The sequence below is a fragment of the Chlamydomonas reinhardtii genome, chromosome 9, assembly GCF_000002595.2.
Source record: "Chlamydomonas reinhardtii strain CC-503 cw92 mt+ chromosome 9, whole genome shotgun sequence".
In the NCBI taxonomy this organism is placed as follows: domain Eukaryota; kingdom Viridiplantae; phylum Chlorophyta; class Chlorophyceae; order Chlamydomonadales; family Chlamydomonadaceae; genus Chlamydomonas; species Chlamydomonas reinhardtii.
Window position 1 is genome coordinate 2,406,350 of NC_057012.1, and position 26,756 is coordinate 2,433,105.

Genomic DNA, 26,756 nt, shown 5'->3' on the forward strand with positions numbered 1-26,756 from the left:
AATCCCCGTCACATGCGCGGGAAGCATCATCACCACTGCCCCTTCGCCTCCGTGACACTTTCCTGGCGCCAAACCATGCTAGTGGTTTAGCTTTATGTTGGTTAACTGCATGCAATGAGGTGGTGGTCCCGGGCTGGCCGCACTTTACCGGCGTACCGACATGCGTCCACTCTTGTACCGCTGGAAACCTGCGAAACGCAGCCAGATCTCGCTTGCGAAGTCGCGGCCAGCTGTCTACAACATGCTCGCAGGGCCCGGACTTGTATGATCGCGTCTCGTCGTCTGTCCTGGCGATACCCTGCCCCCGCCCACTCATGAAACCATCCCTGAATACAGCCTTCAAAGCACACGGTCAATCCTGTTGCCAAGAGTTGCCTTGCACCTGTCCCTTGCGCTCCCCACCAGCCCCATCTCACGCGCGCGGGGGTCCCAGTCATTCCACAGAACTGGGGGAGCCGCCCCTGCTCGCTCCTGCAAGCCCATGCCATCGTCGGTCCCGGGGCATTGGTTCGCACTGGTCCACACTGGTATCGTGGGCTAAAAAGAATTGTAAGGAATAACCCCAACTATGATTAAGTGCACAACCTCCACACATTCCTCCCCAGACTTACCCCTAACCCCTCGCTTTCTCCGCATTTCTTTGAATACCGTGCGCAGTGCTCATCAGGGTTGTCCCCAGCGCTCACGCCATGAACACTGCCTTTGCAACACGCCCTCTGGACATCCACACAAACAGGCAATACTAGCGCACCGTATCGCCCAGCATTTCTGAGTTTATGCTGGCGCTTATAGAACCTAACGGAGAATGCATCTACCGGACAGCGTGTCGCGTTAGCCCACAGCCTGAAAGCCACAGCTGCGCTAGCGCCATGCGTCAATCACGTGCGACCCACAAGCAGCATGAATTACTTCTACTATGACAGGAATCACCGTCCACACCTCCATCCCCATAGCTCTTAGAGCGCTGCGCTGAAAAGGAAACACCACACACCAGCCCCAATCAGCTGCAATCGCGCGCCCCCGCTGCTCTACGGTGTCAACTTCTTCAGTGATGTGCTCTAGTCACAACTAGGGGCGCAATCACCCGCAGGTAGCCCGGCTCGCCGGTACCGGCATCAGCCGCCGCGACCATGGCCCCAGAGCCGCCCGCAGCAGGAGCTGACGCCGGGGCAGGTAGGTAGACGCCGGGAGCCAGGCACAGGGCGGCTGACTCCCGCTGCTGTGACTGCCACGGCGGCCCAGCGGCCGCCTCCGCCGCAGGCCGCGGCGCGCCAACCAGCACCAGCGCTGTGGATGAGGCTGCACCGCCGGGCGCGGGGGCCGCGGCGCCCGCGGGGGCCCGCCCACCACCACCAGCACCAGCACCAGCACCAGCACCAGCACCAGCACCAGCACCAGCACCAGCACCAGCACCACCGACAGCCGACAGCCGCAACAGGAGCCGCCCGGCGCTGGCAGGGACGCCGCCGGCACCCACCATGCCGCCAGCTCCCGACCCCGGCACCGCGGCTGGCTGCTCCTGCGCCTGCTCCTGCGCCTGCGTCTGCTGCTGCGGCTGCTGCCGCCGCGTCGTCAGCTGGGAGCCGACCCTGAGGGCCAGTCGCAGCCCCTCGCACACGGCCCGCAGCAGCAGCGGCCGCAGTCGGTCCGCCGCCCGCTCCCGCGCCGCCACTGCCTCGCGCCCTTCTTCTCCCCCTGCGGCGCCATGCGGCGCCACGGTGCCGCCAGCCGCCGCCACGGCCGCGGGCACGGCGACCTGCTGCTGCCGCCCCTCCGGGTGCGCAGGCGCCGGGGCCGCCAGTGGCGGGGCCGTCAGGCCAAGCGGCGGCTGCTCGGGCGCGGGGCGCGGCCCCTGGTGCCTCCACTCCGGTTGCAGCGGCGCACCGCCCTCGCCAACGCCTCTGCCGTCAACGCCGCTGGCGCCAATCGCGCCCACGCTGCTAGTGGTGGTGATGCTGGTGGTGGTGGGAGCGTGAGGACCCACCCACGCCAGCTCTGCCGCCAGCTGGTGGGCGAGCATGTAGGTGACCCCACGGAAAGAGGCTACCGCTGCAGCTGACGGCGGAGACCGCGCCTCCTCCGGCCGCTGCTGCTGGTATTCCTCTGCCTCCTCCATCTCCTTCTGCTGCCGCTGCTGCTGCTGCTGGTGCCCCGACTTTGCCTCCTGCTCCTTCCCTTCCTGCTGCTGCGGCTGGGCTACGTTCATGGCCGCATCCGCAACGCGCGCATACGCGGCGCACACTCGTGCCCGGCTGCACTGCCAGCCCGTCTGCACGTGCACAAGGAAGAAGGCCAAACATCAGCACACAAAACGGTTCTAATCAATGCCGGAGTCAGTCAGTACGCTACCCCACAGCCCTGGTCGTTTGCCGCGAAACCGACCCAAGCCCGTGCGCGTGCACCACTCCAACGCTAGAGACGCGATGACCCTGCCCCCAAGCGTTCGTGTGGCCTTGCGCGCGCACCTGCTCCTCCGGCGCCAGCCCCAGCGGCGGCTGCTCCAGGTCCAGGCCCAGCGCCTCCGCTTCCTGCCCCAGCATCAGCGCCAGCGGCCGGCCCCACACGTGCGCCTGTGGCAGCACGGCAGTCGCCACACCGACGGCGACGTCAGCGCGCATTTGGTTTTGCGGGCGGTCAGTCGGTGATGGGGGCGGGCGGCACCGCAGCACCGTACGCAGCCAGTGCGTGCGCACGCGCCTTGGCTCTGAGCAAGCGGCAAAGCACGTACGGCACCCGTGCTGTCGTGCTTGACAAGCTGCAAGCCCTGCCTGGCGGAGCATGATCAATGTCTGCAAATCCCAAGGGCCCCCGCCAGTCTGCCGCCGCGCGCGCACCCACCCACCCACCCACCCACCCAACCACCCGCCCATCCACCCACCCACCCACCCACCCACCCACCCACCCACCCACCCACCCACCCACCCACCCACCCAACCACCCGCCCATCCACCCACCCACCCACCCACCCACCCACCCACATCCACATACACCCACACCCACACACATACACACACATACATACATACACACACACGCACACACACACACACACACACACACACACACACACACACACACCTCCATCCAGCGGTTTATGCCGTCGGCCAAGCGGCGCTGCATGTCCAGGTCTGGCGCGTGGCCGCGGTGTGGGGCGAGGCCGCGGCCGTTGGGGTTCGTGGCCACAGCCAAGTCCGAGCTGCGCGGGTGTGCGGCAGCTGTGCCGAGCCCTCCGGCGCAGCTGTAGCCCACGACGTCGTCGCCAGCGGCCGTGGCAGGGCCCGGCAGACCGCCGCGCCCGCACGTCCGCAGCGCGTGCTGGTGCTGCTGCGCCTGCTGCTGCTGCTGCTGCGCCTGGTGCTGCCGCTGCGCCTGCTGGTGCGTGTCCAGCGCCTGACAAGGGCAAGGAAGCAGAGCGCGGGCGTCCCATGTTCTCAATACCGGCAGGAGAAAACGATAGCCCACGTGCGCTAGCGCGCCTCTGCACGTGCGGACGTGAATCAGCCCAACCCTGGCGCTGCCGTTTTCATCATGCCGTTTGCACCAGCGCGCCGGCTTGGGTTTGCCATCAGCGCCTACACCACACGCCAATCCCGTACCATAGATACCGTACGACATACCACTACCCACCAGCAGCGCGACCCCCTCCCCCGCGCCTCACCTCCACGGTTGCCTCCAGCGCCCCGCAGTACTGTCGCAGCCACCGCGCCAGGCGGCCCGCAGACTGGGGCTCCAGCCCGCCGCCGCCCACGTCCGGCCACTGCCCCAGCTCCAGCCCCCGCCGCTCCAGGTCCTTGTCACGCACCTCCTCCTCCATCTCCTCCTCCCCCTCCCCCTCCTGCTCTTCCTCTTCCTCTTCCGCTTCCTCCTCCACTTGCCCATGACCGCCGCTTTCCGCTAGCAGCACCGCCGCGGCGTGCTCCCTCGCCCGCCCACCCGCCCGCCCACCCGCCCGCTTAGCCGCCCGCTGCTCGGCCGCAGACTCCTCTCCGGAGGATGCAACGCCCGCCAGCTGCCCCTCCGCGGGGTCCTGCAGCGAATGCGACTGAGGCTGCAGCCGCGACTGCTGCGGCCGCGGGTGCTGCGGTGCGCGCACCGCGGCCTCCCGCTGGCCGAACTCTTCGTCCCCTCCCTCCATTTTCTCCCGCTCCTCCTCCATCCGCTGCTCCGCAGCATCTGGGGAGGGCCCGCCCTGCAGTGTCTCCCCCTGCCCCTGCGCCGCCGCCACCACCAGCGCCGTCTGCTGCAACACGCGCTCGCGGGCTGGAGGCGACTGCGAGTCAGGCAAGGGGGAGCCAGTGCCCCTCGCACAGGGCTCGTCGTTGGCTACTGCCGCGGGCCGCTTGACCGGCGGCATCAGCCTCCATGCCCCGTGCCCGGCGGCGGCCTCGGGCCCCGCCGCATGCTTCGTCCCCCTCCCAGCCTCCACCTCCGCCTCCACCTCTGCGACCTCCTGCTCACCATCCTCCGATTTCAAGCCGGCCGATGCGTCGCTTCCCCCGCCCGTGTCCTCCCGTAACACCGCGGCTGCAGCCCTGCGGCGCGTGGCCGCGACGCGCCTGCCCGGCTGCAGCGAGCTCGCCCCCGCCGCCGGTGTGGCGGTGGTGGCAGTAGCAGGTGCTGCTGCTGCTGCTGCGCTTGCGCCTGCACCTGCGGCGGCAGTAGCAGCGGCGCGCGTCTTGCCGGCATCATTGTAGGAGTGCGTCCGGCACCAGCGGCAGTAGCAGCTCTTGCAGGTCTTCAGCCCCGGCGTTGACTTGTGCCTGTACACCTTTTTGTTGGCCAGGCTACAGCCGCACGCGGCGCAATGCGTGGCGGCGCCGGGCGCCTGCGCCCCGCCCGCCTCGGAATGGGGTTCCGGCGGCAGCAGCACCCGTGTAGGCGGGGACAGCGGCCCGGGTCGTGTCGGCTGCGGCGCCTGCGATGCGTGCCGCCCCGCATGTGCGGCCGGATGGCTGTCCTGCCGCTGCTCCTGCGTTGCATGCTGTTGTAGCGGCTGTTGCTGCTGTTGCTGTTGCGGCTGTTGCTGCTGCGGCTGTTGCTGCGGCGCGGCACCTGTCGCGGTCCAGGGCTCGGCGTGCGGGCGCACAGTGGTGTCAGCCGGGCGTACAGTGGTGTCAGCCGGGCGTACAGTGGTGTCAGCCGGGCGTACAGTGGTGTCAGCCGGGCGCACAGTGGTGTCAGCCGGGCGCACAGCAGCAGCGGGCGACGCCGCCGCGGGCACACCAGCAGTTGCCTGGGGCGCCGCGCCGCTGAGCCCCCACGCTGCAGCCGCATGCGGCGGTTGCTGTGACCGCACCTGTAACTGCAGCAGCTGCTGCTGCTGCAGCTGCGGTATCTGCGGCTCCGACTGCGGCTGCTGCAATGTCTGTTGCGTTGGCTGTTGCAGCGTCTGCTGTTGCGTTGGCTGTGGCTGCGCCTGCGCCTGTGGCTGTGGCTGTGGCTGTGGCTGTGGCTGTGGCTGTGGCTGTGGCTGTGGCTGTGGCTGTGGCTGTGCACGAGGTGGGCTGCTTGTGCGCGCGTGGCTGGGCACCCTGTGCCCGGCGGCCTGCGTCGTGGGGGGCTGCAGGTCGTGGCCGCCGTCCCCACCCCACAGCGCCGGTGGCGGCGCCAGCGTGGGGTAGGCCCAGGCAGCGGGCATGGCGCCGGTGCTTGCGCGGCGCTGCGGTTCTTTCGGCTGCTGCTGGTGCTGCTGGTGCTGCTGGTGCTGCTGAAGCTGCGTATGCTGCGGCGGCGGCGCGCTGGCGTGAGGGACTGTGGGTGCCCGGACCCGCATCGGGGCTGCACCACCCGCTGCTGACGACGACGCCACAGCTGCAGCTGCTGGGGCTGCTGCTTGCGTAGCTGCTGCCACGCTGCCAGCGGCGCCACCATGAGCCACGTAGCCCGCCGCGGTCGCGGCTGTGGGCGCAAAAATGCCCGTGCCCGTGCCCGTGCCCGTGCCCGTGCCCGTGCCCACCAGAGCTGCGGCGGTGGCTGCAGGGCCCCGTGTTGGCGCCCCAATGCGGTGCAGCCCCGAGCCCAGCGGAGCGAGCGGAGCCAGCGCGGCAGGCGCCGGCGCCGGCACCGCTGCAGGTGCAGGTGCAGACGGGGGCGGCTGTGGGGGCGGCTGTGCGGGTGGCTGTGCGGGCGGCTGTGGGGGCGGGCGGCTCTCGCCCAGCAGCACCCACTCCAGCATCGCACTGTCACTGGCACCGCCTCCCAGCGTTACGCTGCCCGTGGCGCCCGAGCTGCCCGCGGCTGTGTGTGGAGCGAAGCCGCCGCCGCCCGCCGCAGCACTGCCCGCGCCGCGCTGGGATGTCATCAGTGGCGGCATGAGCGTCTGTGCCGGCATTGTCGGCTGCCCCAGTCCACGGCCCTGCTCCTGGCCGTGCCCTTGGCCGTTCCCCTTCTCCTGCCCCTGCCCGCCTGGTGGCGACGACAGAGCCGCCTCGAGCCGGGCATACGCCTGAGCCAGCCGCTGCTGCTCCGGCGGCTCAGGTTGCAACCGCTGCTGCTGCTGCTCCTCCGGCTGCAGCACCTGCAGAAGCAGCCGCGGCTGCCATCTGGGCTCCAGCACGTGCGGCTGCTGCTGCTGCTGCTGCTGCCGCTGGAGCTCCGCCTGCTGCTGCTGCTGCTGCTGCAGGAAGTGCTGGTGCCGCTGCCGCACCTCCTCCGGCACATTGTCCACCACGTGCATAGCGCCGGGCCCACCGTCGCCGCCTTCACCACCGCCGCTGGCACCACCGCCACCGGCACCACCGCCGCCGGCACCGCCGGCACCACCGCCGCTGACAGGCCCACCGGCGCTGACAGGCCCACTACTGCCGCCGGTCACAGCACCGGGGCCGCTCCTTCTGTGGTAGATAACACCGGGCATGGCCACGGATGCAACCAAGGGTTGTTGCAGGCTCCCAGCTGCGGTGTGGCCTCGGTATGCTGGCGCCGCGGCAGCTGCTGCCGCGGCGGCCGCAGCCGCCACCTTTGCAGCCGCCGCTGCGGCCGTTGCGGCTTCTGCTGCGGCGGCGGCCGTCCCCGTTGCCGCCACCTCCGCCACTGCGGCTACGGCTGCGGCCGCTGCGGCCGCAGCCGCCCTTGGAGAGATGGCCTCTGGTGGTGTTGTTGGTGTTGGTGTTGGTGGTGGCTGCAATGGTGTTGGTGCTGATCGTGGTGGTGGCAGCGGTGGTGCCTGTGGTAGTGCTGCTGCTGTCAGGGATACCACTGCATCACGCGCTTCGGAGGCGTGTGAGGAGGCGTGTGAGGAGGCGTGTGCACAGGCCAACGTGGAGTTGGCTAGCAGCTTGCCTGGAGGGCTGAAGCTTCCAGGTGTCTGGTACTGCACCAGCTGCAGCGGCTGGTGCTGTCGTTGCTGCTGTTGCTGCAGCTGCTGCTGTTGCTGCTGCTGCAGCTGCTGCTGTTGCCGTTGTTGCTGCTGTTGCTGCTGTTGTTGCTGTTGCTGCTGCTGCTGTTGCTGTTGTTGCTGTTGCTGTTGCTGTTGCTGTTGCTGTTGCTGTTGCTGCTGCTGCTGTTGTTGCTGCTGCCGACGTTGCATGTTCTGGTGGTGCTGTAGCCGCAGTTGCTGCATGCTCGCCAAGGTGCCCTGTGCCAGCTGCTGCAGCTGCGCGTCTTGCAGCTGCGCCTCCACCTGCTGCTGGTTTGGCGCCTGCATGTGGGGCTGTTGCTGTTGCTGCTGTTGCTGCTGTTGCTGCTGTTGCTGCTGCTGTTGCTGCTGTTGCTGCTGGTGTTGCCGCATCAAGAGCATGTGACGTTGCGCCGGCATGAGCAACGCAGCAGCGCCCGCGGTACGGACAGAAGCCGGCGCCGCCACCGCCGCCGTCGCCAAACTTGCAGCAGTGGCGGCGCCGGCGCCCAGGCCATAAGCAGCGGCCGCAGCTCCAGCGTAGGCTGGCAGCACACCCGCGGCCTGAGCCGGCGCGGCCAGCGTGCCTGCGGACGTGAGTGTGGCGGCCTGGGTGGACAGAGGCGCCAGGTCCTGCATCAGCCGTGGCGGGTTGGGCGGGTTGGGATGGGGCTGGCGCTGCGGCTGGCGCTGGGGCTGGGGCTGGCGCTGCGGCTGCTGGCGCTGGGGCTGGGGCTCGCCGGACAGCAGGCACGGCGCCGCATCCCGGGCCCCGCCGTCCGAGGCGCGGTGCTGCTGCGCCTGCTGCTGCGCCTGTGGCTGCGCCTGTGGCTGCCGCTGGGGTGGAGTGCCGGCGCGCTGGGCCGCTGCCATGAAGGCGGCCATCGCTTTGACAGAGGGCCCAGGCACGGCTGTGTCCCGCTGCTTCGAGGCTGCGGCGAGCGATGCTGCTATCCCTGCGGCCGCGGCCGCACGCGCGCCCGCACTCGCCAGATGCAGCCTGCGCGAGAGGCTGAGGTGCGGCCGGCCGGAGGCCGGGGCACTGGTCGCGGCAGACGGAGTCGGGCCGTCCGGGTGGTTGGCACACGCGCGCTCCGCGCCTGCAGATGCCTCAACCGGCTGTGCCTGGCCGGCCGCGGCGCCTGACGCGTGCCTGCCCGCGGCGCCGCCCTCGCCCGCAGCACTGCTCGGCCTGAGCGGCATGCAGGCTCCAGGCATGCCGGCCCCTGGCGTGCCGGCTCCAGGCGTGCCGGCGCGCGTGCCTGCGGGCGGCGCCGGCGCTGGCGCTGTTGCAGCGGCTGCCGCTGCGGCTGCTGCTGCTGCTGCTGGTGGCATCCGCTGTGACGACGCGGCGGGCGCCCCGGCAGCTGCCGTTGTCGGCACACGTGCGCCCTTGCGCCGCTTGCCGCCCGCCGCTGCCACGCCCTCTGACGCCGCCTTCCGCTCGTGGCACGGCGCGCACACGATGCGGGAGGGGTCGCCGCACTCGAACCATGCGACCCAGGCATCCGCCGCGTTGCCTCCGCCGCCACCACCGCCACCGCCACCGCCGCCGGCTCCTGCGCCGCCGCCGCCACCGCCGCCGCCACCCGCAGCGCCGCCGCACTTGGCCCCACACACAGCACACCAGCGGAAGTCCAGCTCAACCATCTTCAGCGGCCGCCGGCCCAGCCTCCCGCGCTGCGGCTGCAGCTCCTGCTGCTGCAGCTCCTGCTGCTGCAGCTCCTGCTGCTGCTGCCGCTGCTGCTGCTGCAGCTGCTGCTGCTGCTGCTGCTGCTGCTGCTGCTGCTGCTGCTGCTGCATGTCCGACCTGTCGGCCTGCTCCAGCAGCGGCTGCAGCCCCAGCAGTGTCTGGCGCTGCATGTGCAGCTGGCGCAGCCGCAGCGGCAGGAAATCGAGCAGCAGCGGCAGCACCTCCAGCGCCGCAGCATGGTTGCCTGGCGTCGCTAATGCGCCAGCTTGGACGGCGTCCGGGGCTGCTTCCACTCCCGCCCCTGCTCCCGCTCCCGGCTTCGCGCCCGCCCCCGCGTTGGCCTCCGCACCCTGCCCCGCGCTCATGGTCGGCATCGGTCGCGCCGCCTCGTGGTCCTGGCGCAGCTGCCCCCAGGCGCCCGCCTGCGCCCTCAGGCCCTGGCCGCCTACTGAGCTCTGCGCCACAGCCGCCGCCGCCGGCACCGCAGCCAGGACCCCACATGGGACCCCACATGGCAACTCCGCCGCCGTCATGAAGGCAGTCGGCGCGGCCGCTGCAGACACGTCGGCCGCTGCGGCGCCGGCAGCCATAGGCCCAGGCCCGCCGTAAGCCGCTGTCGGCGGCACCGCACGTCCGGCGACCACCTCCGCTGCGCCGCTGCCTCTGCCGCCGGCCCCACCGCTGCCACAGCCATTGCCGACTGCGGCTGCATCGCCGGCATTTCCGGCTGACATCGCTTGCGGCGGCGCCGGGCCGCCAGCCTCCCGGCCGCCACCCGGCTCATCCAAGTGGCCGCTGGGACCCGCCACCGCCGCCGCGGGGTCCTGCTCCTCCGCCAGCTCGGCCAGCCGCCGCGTGCGGGGCTGGCGCGGCGGCCGCAAGGCGGCCGGCGACACCGCCGGCGGTGGCGGCGGAGGCGAAGGCATCGCCAGCCACGCCGTGGCTTGCGCTGCACCCCTTGGCACTGGTGCCATTGCGTCTGCCACTGCCACTGAAACTGCCTCTGCCTCCACCTCCGCCTCCGCCCCCGTCCCCACCCCCACCTCCGCCACTGCCTCCACCTCCGCCTCCGCCTCCGCCCCCGCCCCCGCCTCCACCCCCGCCTCCGCCTCCGCCTCCGCCTCCGCCTCCGCCTCCGCCTCCGCCTCCGCCTCCGCCCCCTTAGCCTCCGCCCCCTCCGCCTCCGCCCCCTCCACCGCCGCCCACTCCGCCTCCGCCGTGTTGGCCCCGTCTGGTGGCGACTGATGCTGAGGGTGCGGCTCCGCAGGAGCAGGCTCCTGCTGCGGCTCCCACTGCGGCTGCTGCGGCTGCTGCGGCTGCTGTGGCTGCGGCTCCCACTGCGGCTCCCACTGCGGCTGCTGGGGCGGCTGCGGCTGCGGCTCCCACTGCGGCTGCTGGGGCGGCTGCGGCTGCTGTGGCTGCGGCTCCCACTGCGGCGACCGCGGCTGCTGGGGCGGCAGCGGCTGCGGCTCCCACTGCGGCTGCTGCGGCTGCTGCGGCTGCTGTGGCTGCGGCTCCCACTGCGGCTGCTGCGGCTGCGGCTGCGGCTCCCACTGCGGCTGCTGCGGCTGCTGCGGCTGCTGTGGCTGCGGCTCCCACTGCGGCTCCCACTGCGGCTGCTGCGGCTGCGGCGACCGCTGTGGCTGCGGCTCCCACTGCGGCTGGGGCGGCAGCGGCTGCGGCTCCCACTGCGGCTGGGGCGGCAGCCGCTGTGGCTGCGGCTCCCACTGCGGCTGCTGGGGCGGCAGCGGCTGCGGCAGCGGCTGCGGCTGCTGCGGCTGCTGCGGCTGCTGTGGCTGCGGCTCCCACTGCGGCTGCTGGGGCGGCTGCGGCTGCGGCAGCGGCTGCGGCGGCTGCGGCTGCTGCGGCTGCTGTGGCTGCGGCTCCCACTGCGGCTGCTGGGGCGGCAGCGGCTGCGGCAGCGGCTGCGGCTGCTGCGGCTGCTGCGGCTGCTGGGGCGGCAGCGGCTGCGGCTCCCACTGCGGCTGCTGCGGCTGCAGCGGCTGCGGCTGCGGCTCCCACTGCTGTGGCTGCGGCTCCCACTGCGGCTGCTGCGGCGGCTGCGGCTGCGGCAGCGGCTGCGGCTGCTGCGGCTGCTGCGGCTGCTGGGGCGGCAGCGGCTGCGGCTCCCACTGCGGCTGCTGCGGCTGCAGCGGCTGCGGCTGCGGCTCCCACTGCTGTGGCTGCGGCTCCCACTGCGGCTGCTGCGGCGGCTGCGGCTGCGGCGGCTGCGGCTGCGGCTGCTGCGGCTGCTGCGGCTGCTGGGGCGGCAGCGGCTGCGGCTCCCACTGCGGCTGCTGCGGCTGCAGCGGCTGCGGCTGCGGCTCCCACTGCTGTGGCTGCGGCTCCCACTGCGGCTGCTGCGGCGGCTGCGGCTGCGGCGGCTGCGGCTGCGGCGGCTGCGGCGGCTGTCCCGGTCCTTGCATGCCCAGCAGCGGCTCCTCCCGCGCGTGCTGCGCCGCCGGACCTGGAGCCGCCACCGGTTGAGCAGTTGCCGCCGCCGCCACCACTGGCACGTCACACGCGACATCGGCCGGTGCAGCCTGCGCCACATCCGCTGGCACCTCCGCCGCCGCCAGCGCCGCCGCCTCCAGCAACACCGCAGCCGTCCCTCGGTGAGGAACCGCCGCGGCCGCCGCCGCCTCCTCAGCTGCCATCGCAGCTACTGCCATCGCCTCTGCTGCTGCTGCTGCTGCCTGGCTGATGGCATCACCGGCGGCATCACCGGCGGCATCACCGGCAACTTGCGCTTGGGCTGTGCCGCCAGTCTGCACATCCGCTGCCGGCTTCACTGCAAGCGCCATCGGCGGCTCCACCCCCTGCGGTGCCGCATCTTCACCCGCTGCAGCTACTGCCTCGGCCCGGCGTGCCTCCCGCGTAGGCCCACGCCTGCGCCCCGGCCTCGGTGCCGCCGCCGCCGCCACTCTTTCTGCATGCTGCTGCCCACTCGCCTGCACAGAAGTGGCCTCAGCCGACGGCGCCTCAGCGGCATCAGCCGACACTGGCGCTGCTCCTGCCACCGCTGCAGCTCCTGCCGAGTCTGTGGCTTCTCCTTCTCCCGCTCGGGTTCGTTCTCCCGCTTGGGCTACTGCTGCCGCTGCAGCTCCTGCCTCTTCCGGCGTCGTTGTACGCGCCACGGCTGCCACGGCCGCGGCAGCCGCTGCGGCAGCACCACCACTGGCAGTGGCGGCGGCACCGGTACCGGTGGGCTCGGGGGCCGACCCCTCACCCGACCTCCAGAGGCCGCGTTCGCTGCAGGTGCGGCATAGGTACAAGCCCAGCCGGGTGGGGTGCGTGCGCCATCTGCTGTTGCCATCGCCCTTACCGCAGTTCGCACACTCCCGGCCGCCCGCCTCCTCTAGCGACCGCGTCCCGGTGGGGCCGTAGAAGCCGTGGGAGCTGACGTTGCGGCGGCAGCAGGTGTCACAAGTGTAGGCGCGGGTGCGGTGCGTGAAGAAGCCGTGCTGCTTGTTCTTGCGCAGGAGGTACGGCGAGCCGCACGTGACGCACGCATACGAAACGGCTGCTGCCGCAGCTGCAGCTGCGGCTGCACCTGTGGTTGCGGCTGTTGCAGGGGCGGTTGCAGGGGCTGCGGCTGCGGCTGTGGCGATGGCTGCGGTTCTGGGTGCGACTGCTGCAGGGGCTAAAGGGGCCCCAGGAGGCGGGGAGGCGGGCCGGCTCTGCGGGGGGCTGGCCGCCGGGGCGGCAGCGGCGTTTCTCGCGGTCGGCGCAGACCGCCTGCGAGTGGCGGGTGGTGCTGTGGGCGGCCGTTCGTCTGCGGTTGACGCCCCTCGGCGCCGTTTTCCATTGCCTGACCCAGGTCCCGCCCCGTCAGAGGCTGCTTGTGGCGCTGCCGCTGCCGCTGCCGCTGCCGTCTCTGCGCCCCTGCAGCCCGCACCGGCGCCCTGTGCGGACTCCCCTGCCCCTGCTTCCCCTGCCCCTGGCCGTGGTGGTTCTGCCCGTTCTGTCTTTCCGTGCGACGCATCACCCTCCTCATTGCCTTCATTGCCGCCCACAGCCTCGCTGCCAGCTCTGTCGCCACCCCCCGCAGGTGCAGGTGCAGCTGCCGCCGCCGCCGCCGCCGCCCGCAGGCGCTTCAGCGGCTGCTGGCCAGCCCGCTGCGGCGGCGCCTGGCGGCGTGCGCCCGTGGCCGTTGCCGTCCCCTGCTGTCCCTCCTCCACCTGCCGCTGCAGCTGCTGCTCCTCCGCCTGCTGCTTTTGCTGCTGCTGCTGCTCCGCACTCCGTGCGGCCCGCCAGAGCGACCCCTGCTGCTGCTGCCGCTGCTGCCCCTGCTGCTGCCGCCGCGGCTGCTGCTGCTGCTCCGCCTGCGGCTGCGTTTCCTGTAGGCCAGCGCTGTTCAGGCGCGCACTCTGGCGCTTAGCTGGCGCCTTCGTGTCCGCAGCAGGCGAAGCAGATGGCAAGCCAGCACCGCCGCCGTGATTACCACCGTCCGTAGCTGAAGCAGCAGCGCGAATTGCATCCACCTGACCGCCAGGGGCAGGGCCCCTGCGCAGCATGCTGCTGCTGCCACGGGTGCGCTTGGCGGGTGGCTGGCGGTTGTCGCCGACGACGACGGCTGCCGCCGCAGCCTGTGAGGCAGGGTTTGGCGGGTCCTTGGGGGCAGCGGCGGCGCCTCCGCCTTCGCTTCCGCCAGTGTGCCGCGACCCTGCCTGCGTCTGCATCTGCATCTTTGCCGCCGCCGCTCGGGCTGCGGCCCGTGGCGGCGGCGGCGGATGCGCCCACGCACCCGCCTGCACAGGCGGCGGCAGCGACGGTACAGCGGCACTGCAGCCGGGCGCCCCCTCACGTTGCATTTCCCCGAGGGCCAATGCCGCCGGAACGGGCTCCGTTGAGCTAGTACCGACAGCGTGCACCTGCGCGGCGAGCTCCTTGTGACCAGGGAGACCCAGCTCCAGCAAAGTCTCCCGTTCTGCACATTGCAGGGTTGCTGACTACTTCTTGCACGTTTACGGGACGGGGGCTGCAAAAAAGGGGGGCCGCGAAAACGATGCAATATAATGACGCTGGAGTGGGCGGTCAGAGATATAATACCATGCACGGTTAAGTCTTTGAGGAGATCACGATTATGGTTTGAGCACTAGTTTTGTATATATCTCAGACTGGGACTAGTAATGAGTCTAACAGGCTGTTTCCACTTGGCCCCACTACAGACCGAAATCCCGATTCCCGGCAGCTTAGCCTTGCCAATCGAATGCAAACAATGTATTTTGCTTAGTGTTTGCTAATGCGCTTGGTTGCAAGTGAAATCATGCGAAGACCAGGAAGTCGGGGTTCCCACTTGACCTCCACTATTTGACCCCTGCTCCCGAGCAGCCCTCTAAAGCACTTTTTGCCACTAGTGTCCAGGCCGAAGCTTTGGAGCTAATTCCAAGCAATATAAATCAAGTTGCATACGCAAGTGCCATATATTCAATTTCCACTTGGGTCTGTGCTTGTTGGAGCGAGGTAGAGGGCCGCGAAGTGGCCGCGTGAGCCTGGAACCATACTTTCTATGCCGAATACACGCGATCAAGCTCTTTCCATTGCTGAAAGAATCGCCTCCGAAGCTGTATTAGAAACGCCTTTCCACTTAGCTCCCACTAATGGCCTTTTCGCGCTAGTGTAGTGGGCCGAGTGGAAACAGCCTGTAATGTTTGCATTGTAACCGCTGTTCGGACACGCGATCTCACAAACTAAAGGCAACGAAGCTGCATAGGTTCAGCAGTAGTCTAGGCGTCAACTTTAATCGCGTTGGAGTCCCGCTGACGAAGCGCGCTATTTCTCGCAAGTGGTGCCGGCTGCCCCTAGTGTGCTGTGCACTAGCACAACTGGAGCCCTCCCTGCTGCACAGCTAGCCTTGGTGGGAAGGGGGTACGGGCGTAGGGGCAGATGGCGCTGGTAGGCCTCCTATAACTGGATTGGGCACGCCAGGCCCGGCAATTGGATGCCCACGGAAGGATGCGAGGATGTCAACAAGGCCAGGACCATCAACAGGTGGGCAAAACGCCGGGGGGTGTACTGTGCACAACGGCTCTTTGCACATCCGTGGAAATGCTGTACCCGGGCCGGCGGTATTCACTCGTCCTCTTGTGCCGACAAGCCACCAGCAGGCAGGATAAAGTTGCGCCCGAGCATGCAATACTGTAACATGCTTGTGCGCCCTGCCTCTGAGCTGAATTGCGTATCAATCTATGTGTCGTATCGTGCAGATGCCGACCGATACCCTGGCCCACAAAGATCCAACAGGCGTTCCCGCCCCAAGGCCCCCTGCTACCCCAGAGCCCAGAGGCCCGCCGTGGCGGTTGGCGCCCTCAGCGAACCAAGCACAGTGGAATTAGGAAGACACGAGCACCAACACATGCGTAATCAGAGAAGTGGAAAGGGAAAGCTGGGGAAAGGGCTGTTTGGTCTGATGTCCCCAGGGATGTCAGATCCCTCCCCTAGCAGCACCGGTACTCTTATGGTCAATCGCACTGATGAACTTGACTTTCACCGCATGCGTAAGCCTTTCTCGCGCGGGTAGCAAGGTAAACCAACGCGGACCGATGTGCGTTCCGCTCCGCAACGCCAGGATGGCGCAACGGCATTCGGTGGTGCACCTCGTTTCTGTACACACCTTTCTGTACTTTATTAAAGCAAAGATCATGGCTCATGCAAAGGGGGGGGGGGCATGCTTGACGGGGAAACGGCACGCTATGGGATGAGCCGTGGGAAGAGCAGGGGCAAAACTTTCTGGGAGTGCTTGCAAAACGCGAAGGCAAAAAGCACTGCCACACAAGTCCAGGCACATTTTCCAGAAGCAGTCGATAACAAAGGGTACCTCCGTGGTTTTGTGACGCGGCAGGGAATTCTCCCCACGACGTGCCCCAGCCTTCAAGCTTGCTCTGTACTGTATGGGACTACTGATACGCATCATATTGGCAGTGGGCATTTGATGCGGCTGGCGCGGGAGCGCTTGAACACCGAGCAATGGGAGCTGCAACAAAGCCTGCTTGCGAGGTGAGTGCCTTGGAAACCATCCGCATCGCACCTGGTTTACCGGATGGCTTAAGCATTTGGCCTTTACAGTCGACGCGGCGGGGGGCAAAACCCTTGCTGTCCGTTGCCTCAACTCCCTCGGCTAGTGGCCCAGTCCTAGTCTTTGTATATATAGGCACAATGAACGCAGAACAATGCTGTGGTGAGCGCGCACTTGCCTTGCTCTGGCAAGTGAAGCGGTAAATTGCCGCGACCAGCATGCCCGCGCTTGAGTGCGCAGGGCGATCCTCGCTCGTGCTAACGTGCTTGCTAAATAGCATCGCACACGTGGCTGCGCAGGGTGCCGGAGGAGCTCGCTGCCCCGGGCGACGGCGACGGCCTGGACGCACTGCCGGCACCAGGCCCGGGCCCAGCCGCGCCCTGGGCCGCTTGGCCCGCCGCACACACGGACTCTGAGGCGGGCGCTCCGCACGCACCAGGCGCCATGCCTCCAGCTCCCTCCGTTGGATACAGCGGGCGTGGCTACGGCGGTACTGGCGGCGGCGGCGGCGGTGGCGATTGCGGCGGTGCGAGCGGTTGGCCGGCTGCAGCGCACTGCGCCCACACTTATTATAGCTACGCCGATGGCGACGGCGAACGCGACGGCAACGGTAACGGACACGCTACCGAACGCACAGCTCACTGGGAGGACGCCGGCCTGCTTGACGGCGGCGGCGGCGGCGGCTCCTCCGCCGCCACGCCGCTGCTGGCTGGCGGGGAGGCGTACGAGTGGGCGGCGCCCGCCAACCTGGACCTGTTCTTCACACGCGTGTACCGGTGCGTGTACGTGTGTGTGTGTGTGTGTGTGTGTGTGTGTGCGTGTGCGTGTGCGTGTGCGTGTGTGTGCGTGCGTGCGTGTGTTAGGTTGAGCGGGCGGATAGGTGGGCGGGTGGAGCTGTATTGTGGGGTGGTGTGACTCAACGAGGCGGGCAGGGCTGTGGCCTCTGCTGTGCTGCCGTCGTGCTGATGCTTCCCCACCGGATCTGGAGCGCGGCCTGAATCACCCGTAGATCCCCAAATCGCCACCGCCCTTGCCATGCGCCTCTATATCCTTCTCCTCCTGCTCCCGTTCGTCCTCTCCTCCCTCTCCATCTCGCCCCACTCCCCTCCTCTCCCCTCCTCCCGCCCCCCTCTCCCCTCCCCCCGCCTGCCCCCGCCTGCCCCCGCAGCTACTGGCATGAGCGCGGCCTGCGCTCCATCCTGCTCGCCGGCGCCCTCAACCTGCTGGCGCTCGCCTTCACCGCCGCCTTCTCCACCTTCCTGCTGCTCTTCGTCGACTGGGGCGCGCTGCACACGGCATGCCTGGCGCCGCGCGCCGGCGGCGGCGGAGCCGCCGCCGCCGCCGCCGACAGCGGTGGAGGCGACGCAGGAGGCGCTGGCGGAGCAGGCGGGTGTGACTTGTTGTCGGTGGGACTGGACCGGCGGCCGCTGCTGGGCCGGGGTCTGGGTCCGGGGCTGCTGGCGGTGTGCTACGTGGGGTTGTGTGTGGGCTACCTGGGCTGGAGCGCGGCGCACTGGGTCAGCGATGTGGGCCACATGCGCGAGGTGGGCGCCTTCATGGCCAGCAGGCTGGGCATCAGCGAGGCCAAGGTGAGGGAGGGGGGAGGGGGGAGGGGAAGGGGGGAAGGGGGCTGGCGAGGGGGAGGGAGGGGTTGGCGAGGGGGGAGCTGTTTATGCCCAAGCCCAAGGGAGGAGGAGGCAGGAGGGAGGGAGGGAGGGGGGAGTTGCAGGAGGGGGTTTTGTGCAGAGGGAGGGCTGGGGCGTGTGACTGGATGGGTGCTCAGGGCGAGGCTGGGAGGGGGCACGGCGTGGAGATGCATGTGTGTGTCACCCGTCCGGAAAGGACGGCGGTGGCAGGGGTTGGGGTGGCTGAGAGGCAGGTCTGGCAGGCAGGCTGGGTACATTCGACGCCCGCCCTGCCGTGTCGGCCGGGGCCCCGTGTTGGTTCGCCGCCTGTCACTGATGGCTGCCCCGCCGCCGGCCCGTGCCACACACAGGTGGTGGCCCTGACGTGGGCCGAGGTGGTTCACCGGCTGGTGCTGGTGCAGCGGACCAGCCGCCTGTGCATCGCGCGAGACCTGGACGAGCTGGGCATCGTGGCGCGCATCATGCGCAAGGTGCGGGAGGGGTGGGGCTGGGGGGGAGGCGGAGTGGGAGGCAGGGGTGGAGGCAGGGGTGGAGGCAGGGTGGGGGGTTGCAAAGGATGTTTGGCGCGATGCGCTCGGGCCCAAACGTTTGGGTGGACAAGGCGGGACGGAACGGCGCAGGCGCCAGGGGCGCCACCAGGGTCAATGGGGCATGAGGGGCGGCAACAGCAAACATACGGTCCGCTGCCGCGCTGTCGGCCTGGGGACCATGATGCGCACAGCCCGCCACCAGTCAGTCGGCTGCAGCATCTGGCTGCCGTACCATACTGCAGCGGCGCCCCAATCGAAAATCCCACCCTCCCACCCGCCCGCCCACCAACTGCCCAACCGCCCAACCGCCAACAGGAGAACTATCTGATCGCCATGATCAACCGCAACGTGCTGCAGCTGCACCTGACGCTACCGCACGTGTCCATGGCGGACGTGGCCGAGGGACTAACCGCCGCCGCCGCCGCGGCCTCAACCGCAGCAACCGCCGCCACCGAGCACGTGCGGCACCGGTTAGCGCGTAGCCGCGCGGCAGGTTCTGAGGCTGGGTCTGGCGGCGGGCCCGCCATGGGCCTCCAGAACGGCAACTACCGCAACCACCACCATGGTAACGGTACCGGTAACGGCTACACCAGCCTGGCGGTTGACAGTAACGGCCTCGAAAACGGCGGCGGCGGCGGTGGTGGCGCAGCGGCCACCCTTCGGCAGCGGCTGTTGAGTCGCCTTGGCGGGGGTAGCGGCGGCGCTGGCGGCGATAGCGGCAGCCGCGGAGGCGGCGGCGGCTCGGGGCGGCGGAGGCGGCGCTGCCCGCCCATGCTGACTAAGACCCTGGAGTGGAACCTGCGCTGGTGCATCCTGGATCACATGTTTGATGACCGGTTCCGGATCCGGCCCGAGTTCCTGGATGTGGCGGCGCTGCGGCGGCGTGAGTAGGGGCGGGGCTGCTGGGTGTGGGGCGAGGCGACACCCCGCCGCCAGCCCCACTCACCACCCGCATCCTGCCGCTCGTCAACCGTTGCACTTTCTCTCATCCATCCCTTTCGCCTCTTCCTTGCCCCTCCCCCCGCTCCTCACCTCCCACCTCGGCCTCCCCCTCCTGTACCTTCTTTCTTATCAACCATCTTTGCAACCCCACACACACACGCACACAGGCCTTCGCGTTGTGGCCGCCGCCAACCTGGTGCTGTCGCCCTTCCTGTCCATGTTCCTGCTGGCCTACTTCTTCATGCGCAACGCCGAGCGCCTCTACCACCACCCCGCCGGCCTGGGCAGCCGGCGCTGGAGCGGGCTGGCCAAGTGGCGGCTGCGCGAACTCAACGAGCTGCCGCACTACCTGCACCACAGGTGGGTGGGCGCATAATGGGAGGGGGGGGAGGAGGAAGAGGAGGAGGGGGGAGGGGGGAGGAGGGAAGGGCAAGTGGCAACCCGAATTGGCAACCCGCCATGCCCCCCCTGCATACACATGTACGCAGTACGCACGCGCACACACGCACCTCACACACACACACACGCACGCACACACACACACGCTCCGCATGCACGATGTGCGTTTCCCATTCCTCGTGTTTCCTAACACACACGCCCCTCCGCTTCCCCCTTCCCCCTCCCCTGCCTGCCTGCAGGCTGAGCGCCAGCCACCCCGCGGCCCTGCGCTACGTGGCCCAGTTCCCCTCACACACCCTGGCGGCCGTGGCGCGGTTCGCCGTGTTCGTGACGTAGGTGCCGCCATCAATGGAGCGAGCGAGCGAGCGAGTGTTGCAACCTCCCCATGCCCGTGCGCTCTATATCCTTGCTTCTTCCAGCCCCCAAAGACACAAAAAGCAAACACAACCATACAAAAGTACTCACACCTTCACCCCACCACGCACCGCCACCTCCCGCCACCGCCACCCTCACCTCCCACCTCCCGCCACCCTCACCTTCCACCTCCCTCACCGCCCCCACCCACCCGCCCGCAGCGGCTCCTTCGTGGCTCTGCTGCTGTTCATGACCTTCCTGGATGAAGGGCTGCTGGAGCGGCCGCTGGCGGGGAGGCAGGTGGGGGAATGGGTGTGTGTGTGTCGTGTGTGCGCGTGTGTATTTGTGTGTTCTGTGAATGCTGCCGCCTGACTATGCATGTGTGTGTGTGTGTGTGTGCCGCGCAGGTGGTGTGGTGGCTGGGCACTCTCACACTGGTGCTGGCGGCGTGCAGGTGAGACAGCCGGCCGGGCCATATGCACACACAATACACACACACACACGCACACACCACCCCCGACCTCCTAGCCTTCACCCCGCAACCCCGAACCACCCTCCTGCAGCCCTGCCCGCTGTTCCCTGTTCCCGTCGCTCTCTCCCCTGTTCCCATTGCCTTCACCTCGCAACCCCGCCCACCCCTGAACCCCCCCTTACGCCTTCACTTCTCAAATAATCATGATTGTAAATCCCCCACCCCCACCACAGCTCGCACATGCGGCTGCAGTTTCTCCTTGCAGCGCGACTGTTTCCTTAAGGGATTGGTTCAAAGTTAACCCCCACCCCCACCCACCCCGCCACCCCCACCCGCCAACCCCACCCCCCACCCACCCTTACCCCCACAGGAACCTGGTGTCCGAGGAGCCGGTGGCCTACGACCCAGAGCGGGCGCTGGCCGAGGTGGTGGCCTACACCCACTACCTGCCGCGGGCCTGGAGGGGGCGGGCGCACACCGCGGAGGTGCAGGTGGGGGAGAAGCACGGGCGGCGGAGGGGCGGGGGTTACATTCATGATTAATTAAGAAGTGAAGTCGTAGGCAGGTACAGTCGGGGGGAGGGGAGAGGGGAAGGGGGGAGGGGGAGGGCAGCAAGTCAGCAGCAAGGGAGGCGAAGCTGCAGGACCCGCCACTCCTGCTTAACCCGCACACGCGCCCACTCCCCCTAGTTCCTCTCCCCACCCCCGCTACACTTCTCTGTACCAATCTTTGCAACCCCCACCCCCACCCCCAAGCGCTTACCCACTGCCCTCACCTCCATCTCCCTCCCTCCCCTCCTCCCCTCCTTCCCCCTCCTCCGCCCCCGCAGTCGGCCTTCCTGGCGCTGTTCCGGCTCAAGGTGGGGCTGTTCTGTGAGGAGCTGTTCAGCCTGCTGGCCACGCCCCTGGTGCTGGCGTGGAGCCTGCCCGAGTGCGCGGGTGAGCAGAGAGGAATGACGTGCAGGAAGGGAAGGGAACTCCATGCATGACTAATTGGAGGAGTCCGCCTGCCCTGAAGTAGCCATGTCTTGAACCCCAACACCCACCCCATCCCCAATCCCACCACACACCCCACCCCATCGCCCCCCTCGTCTTATTTTACACACACACACACACACACCGCCCCGCCGCTCAGAATCCATCGTGGAGTTCGTGTCTTGCTTCACGGTGCACGTGCCGGGCCTGGGCGACGTGTGCAGCCTGGCGCTGTTCGACGACGCCGCCCTGGCGCGGCACGGCAATGCCAAGTACGGCGCGCCCGTGCAGGCAGACAAGGTGGGGAGGCGGAGGGGGCGGGCGAGGCGGAGGAAGAGGGGGAGGGGGAGGGGGATTGCATGCTTGTTAAGTATTGAGGACAAGGTGAGGAGGGGCAGGGGGCGGGGATGGAGAGGAGACGCAGGTTGGGAGGAGGCAGAGGACGGCAGGAGGGGGAGGGGTTGTGTAGGTTAGGGCGGGGTGCGCGCCCAACACCTGACTGGGCAGCGCGCAACCGCCTTTGCTGACACATGCGCACGCGCACATGCACACGCGCACGCACACGCACGCACACAGGCGATGCGCAGCCGTCAGGGCAAGCTGGAGAAGTCCTTCCTCACCTTTGCGGCCACCTACCCCACATGGAGCCCCGGCGAGCTGGGCCGCCGCATGCTGGCGACCCTGGCGGCGGGCGGCGGAGGCGGAGGCGGAGGCGGAGGCGGAGGCGGCGCGGTGGGCGGCGGCGCGGGGGCAGAAGGCGGTGATTACGGCGATGGCGGAAAGGGTGGGGATGGCTGGGACGCGGGCCGGGTCACGGCGTCTTCGTCGGCTGTAGTGGTCTCGTGCGGCGGCGGCGGCCGTTGGCAGCAGCAGCAGCCGCACCAGCCGCACCAGCGGTTGGCGGTTGGCGGGCCGGCGCCCGTGGCGGCGCCGCCGCCAAAGCCGCCGCCGGTGGCGACAGACGCGCAGCCGTACCACCAGTCGTCGCCAACTGCTTACCCGTACCAGGCAGCAGCCAAGGCGGGCCGCGCCACGGGCGCGAATGCGGTGGCGGCGGCGGGCGCGCAGGATGCGGCGGCAACAGCCGCAGCTGCCGTGGCGGCTGGCAGGGCTGGCGTGGCGGCGCGAGGCCCACCACCGCGGCAGCGGCTGCCGCCGCGGCCGGTGGCGGCGCCGCCGTCACTGCCGCCACACTTTCAGCCGTATCACGGTGTGCGCTCTTACATGAGCAACGGTGGCGGCGCCGCCAGCGGTCTGTCCGCCGCGGCGGGCGGCGGCGGTGGCGGCGACGGCGGCTGGCCGCCGGGGCTGCGCCCGCAGCTGGAGTCACCCGTGCTTCTAATGGCGCCGTACCTGGCCGCCGCCGGCACCGGCTCTGGCGCCGCCGCCACGTCCGCCACGACGCCTCACTATGTGCCGCCACCCTTTCCCTTCGCGCGCGGCGGCAATCCATACGGCGGCGGCGCCGGCAGCCCCAGCCCCAGTGTGGCGTCTAGCCAGTTCAGTACACTGGCGCCGCCGCACCTGCAGTACTACCCAGTGCCGTACTACTACACGGCGGCGCAGCAGGCCGCTGCCGCCCGCCACGCCGGCGCCGGCGGCGCCGGCGCTGGCGGCGCAAACACTGGCGGGCGAGCTGCCAACGGCCTCGGGAATGGCAGCGGCGGCGGCGCATGGCTTCCTGCCGGGCAGGCGGCGCCGGCGTCACGGCCGGGGCAGGCGGAGCCCCACCGCTACCCGCCGGCGCAGCACACAACAGGCGGTGGCACGGCGCGAGGCATAACCGCGGCGGCGGCTGCTCCAGCGGGGCCGGCGGCGGACGACGGCACGGCAATGGAGGCGCCGCCAGCCGACGGCGACGGCGACGCCGACGGCGGCGCCGTGCCTGGCTTCGGCTCTGCCACGGCCTCCACTACGGCGGCAGCGCCCGGCTGTGGTTCCGACATCCTTGACCTTCGAGGTCTGGACGACCCACCGGCAGCGGCAGCAGCCCTGGCCGCCTCCTCCTCCGCCTCCGCGTTCTCCCGTTTCTCCGGCCTCGGCACTGGCTCTGGGGCCGGCTCCGCGGCGGCCGGCGTCACATCGCTGCCTTCCTCCTCATCCCACGCCGGCGGGGGCACCACGCCGCGCCACCTCGGTGACGGCGCCGCCTGGCCGGCTGCGTCGGCGCCGGCGGCGGCGGCGGCGGCGGCGGCGCTGCCGTTGCCTGATTTGGAGATGCAGCGGCAGCCGCCGCACCCCATCGACACAGACCTTCATGACGACGACCCGCTGGGTCTGGGCCATGGGCTGGGCCATGGGCTGGGTCTGTTGGGCGGTGACTTTGTGGCGCTGCCGCCGGCGGCACTGGCCACCGCGCCGCCGCTCATGGCCTGGGGACCCGGCGGGCACCAGCCGCCGCCGGGGGAGGCGGGGGCGGAGGCGGAGGCAGAGGCATCCGGGCTATGGCCGCCGGAGCCGCAGGCGCCGCCGCGAGCTGTGCAGCAGGCGCAGCAGTCACGAGCAGCGCCGCATCCCGGCCGGCCGGGTGTCGGACCGCCGGCGGCTTGTGGTGGAAGTGGCGCGGACGAGGACGAGGACGAGGACGTGTTTGGTGCGGGGCTGCGGGAGGACCCGGACTCTGGGTTCGGGCTGGTGCCGGGCGCGGCGGCGCCGGCGCAGGACTATCATGCAGGCAGCGCCGCCCTCCGTCACCTGCAGCCGCACCAGCAACAACAGCCGCACCCGCCACACCAGCAACAACAGCTGCTGCCGGCGCAGGCTCCTGCCCGCGCTGTGCACGCCGCTGGGGGCGCCACTGGGGGCGCAATGGCGGATGCCGGGGCTGGCAGCGGCGGTGGTGTGGGCGGTGGTGTGGGCGCCTCGCTGGCGCCGCTGCCGCTGACGGCGTCGCTGTCGCTGCCGCGGCGGCGGTGGGGCCCGCAGGGTGGCGCTGACGTCTCGGCCGCCGCATCCTCCTCGGCTTCACACCTGTTGGACAGCCCGCCGCAGCCATCCTCGCCGCGCGCCGCCGCCGCCGCCCAGGCCGCCGCCGCCGCCCAGGCCGCCGCCGCCGCCCAGGCGCCCGCGGACCCAGGCGCGCATGCAACCGCCAGCCAGTACGTCAGTACGGACTATTTTGCGGCGGGCGGCAGAGGAGGGCACGGAAGCCGCGGCGGCGGCGGCGGCGGCAGTGATGATGACGGCGACCCGTACGGCATGTACGAATACGACTACGCCACGATGCTCAGCGGCACGCCACGCGCCGCCGGCAGCCATGCGGCGGTGGCGGCGGCGGCGGCGGCGGCGCGGCCGGACGGCGGCGCAGCGCCGCATCAGGGGGCCGAACACCAGCGCGAGCACAGCTCTAGCGGCACTCCGGCGCGCGGCGCAGCAGCAGCGGTGGGGGCGGATGCCGCCGCCGCCGCCGCCGTGGAGGTCCACGACTCCCCCGATCTCTTCCTGCCGCCGCCGCCTCTGCACCCCCCGCACCAGCTACACCATTATCACCACCAGGCGCGGCAGCAGGCACATGGCCTGGGCAGGGGCAGCGGCATGGGCGCGGCGACGCCGCCGCCACGGCCGCATCTGCCCGCTGCGCCGGAGGGCGCGGGCCTGGCGGGCCGGGTGGCGGCGGGGCAGCAACTGCTGCAGTCGCTGTACGAGTCGCGGGACCACACGGTGTCGCACATGCGGCAGCAGCAGCGGCATGCCAGCGGGCTGCTTGGCGGCGGCGTCGGCGTCGGCGGCGGCGGGATGGCAGGCCTGGCCGGGAGCGCGTTCGGCGGCGGCGGCGGGGCTAGCACGTTTGGAGGAGGAGGGGCCGGAGGCGGCGGCCGGTATGAGGGCGGCCTGGGCGGGGGTGCGGAGTCGTTTGTGTCAGGTGCGGAGTCGTCTCAGATGTGGTACTCGGTCGCGGGCTCGATGCCGGGCTCTGTGGCGGGGGGCTCGGTGCGGGGGTCGGCCATGACGGGTTGGGCGCCGCCCGACACACGCGCACAGCCTTACTAAGAGCAAGAGTGTGGAACGGTTGAGGTGAGATAGGTTCGGTGGGATAGATTCGGTGTGCCTGGGGAGTGGGAAGGAGAGGGAGTAGGCAGTCTAGGCACGCTTGCTGTCAGGTGCAAATAGAGCTGCATGGGGCAGGATTGGCGTTTGGGTTGTTGGTCGGGCCGTTGAGACACAAGATGTACGATACAAGTCAAGCAGAAGGTAGTATCAGCGGCGCTTGAAACAAATGCTCAGCCCGTTCCTGCACGGATGCGGCTTGGGATGTATCAGATATGTATTCACATAGGCGCAAACTCAGCACAGTGCTGCGGCGTGTGGGGACGCGGCGTTGGCAAGAGCCACGAATGGCCCTAATACCGTGGGGGCAGGTCGCACCCGTGGAGGGCATTGTATAAACACCGGACCAATGTCACTTAGGTATGCCAATGCAGCTCCGTTCGATGCGCATACCATTCTGCGCGCGGCGGAGCTGAGGCCTGACTTGCTCGTGCGCGTACTTGATTGCGCGACGCAGCGTTTGCTGTACTTAGCTCAGGGAGTCAGGGAATGTGTGTCCAGCGCGTTGGCGAATGACGAGGAGTGAAGCAGGATGTGGGTGCGGTATGCTTGGTTGGTGAGGAAACCCACGATGACACACGACACAGACTTCGCAAGGACGAACATGGGCACGGCTGGGAGCGGCAACCGCCGTATGTACGGCGCTCGCCCCAACGGGTCTGACATGATTGATAGGTGGAGGCGTGGAGTCCCCAGGTCTTTGCAGGTTCGAGAGTGCGAGGGCTGGTGGACAGTCTCACCGCTTGATGTAGTCCCTCGCGGCGTGGGTGCGGTGTGCCCCCGCTTGTCGGGCTGTCCCTTCAATTGTAGTTCGCATCCTTGATGTAGTTTGGTACGGTGCACATACTCGCTCATGGGTGCGGATGTGCGGATGTGTGTGCGGATGTCCGCACTCCTACACCCACTTCCACCAGGTCCGAGAACGTCTGCCTGACACGGTCACACTGACACTTCCGTCATGTACCGTACGCACACGTGCGGGCGCTCTGACAACGCGGCATCCCACGAAAATGTGCACATCGGCCCCCCCCCCCCGCCGTACAACCGACCATGGCCTTCTGGGCCCCCGTACGCCTCCTGTCCTGCCATGGCGGCGGCCGTGGGCGGCAGCAGCTAACACAGCGCTCAATACGAAGCCATGCGATCAAGGCCGCTGGCAACATTCCTGGCCCGCCAGGGTTGGCGTCCGTCGGCGTCTATGCACGCGGGGCAGGAGCAGCGCCGGCATCGTTTCCTGGAGCGCATGTGTTCATGTGTGTGCCCACAAGGACTTACGGCGCGTAAAGACAGCTGTCCGCCTGCGTGGATACCAGACCAGGTGTGGCCCGGCCAGCGAATTCCCTGG

General features: G+C 69.4%; 3 protein-coding genes across 3 annotated transcripts; 2 read left to right on the top strand and 1 right to left on the bottom strand.

Moving 5' to 3' along the window:
• Positions 1-6: 6 nt before the first annotated feature.
• Positions 7-14,112, bottom strand: CHLRE_09g391600v5 (uncharacterized protein). Its single transcript, XM_043065602.1, has 4 exons — positions 3,659-14,112; positions 3,079-3,390; positions 2,466-2,570; positions 7-2,269 (listed from the first exon to the last, which is right to left on the bottom strand). Exons 1-4 carry the CDS (start codon positions 13,841-13,843, stop codon positions 1,046-1,048), a joined length of 11,826 nt encoding a protein of 3,941 aa, XP_042920981.1. The 5' UTR covers positions 13,844-14,112; the 3' UTR covers positions 7-1,045.
• A 100-nt stretch (positions 14,113-14,212) lies between these two features.
• CHLRE_09g391550v5 (uncharacterized protein) lies at positions 14,213-15,654 on the top strand. The gene is made up of 2 exons (XM_001694520.2): positions 14,213-15,023; positions 15,239-15,654. Exons 1-2 carry the CDS (start codon positions 14,974-14,976, stop codon positions 15,393-15,395), a joined length of 207 nt encoding a protein of 68 aa, XP_001694572.2. The 5' UTR covers positions 14,213-14,973; the 3' UTR covers positions 15,396-15,654.
• A 168-nt stretch (positions 15,655-15,822) lies between these two features.
• Positions 15,823-26,464, top strand: CHLRE_09g391500v5 (uncharacterized protein). The gene is made up of 13 exons (XM_043065599.1): positions 15,823-16,028; positions 16,347-16,823; positions 17,216-17,636; positions 18,044-18,163; positions 18,539-19,106; positions 19,333-19,525; positions 19,804-19,896; positions 20,140-20,218; positions 20,326-20,372; positions 20,761-20,881; positions 21,220-21,328; positions 21,525-21,664; positions 21,941-26,464. Exons 1-13 carry the CDS (start codon positions 15,964-15,966, stop codon positions 25,352-25,354), a joined length of 5,847 nt encoding a protein of 1,948 aa, XP_042920982.1. The 5' UTR covers positions 15,823-15,963; the 3' UTR covers positions 25,355-26,464.
• Positions 26,465-26,756: the final 292 nt, after the last annotated feature.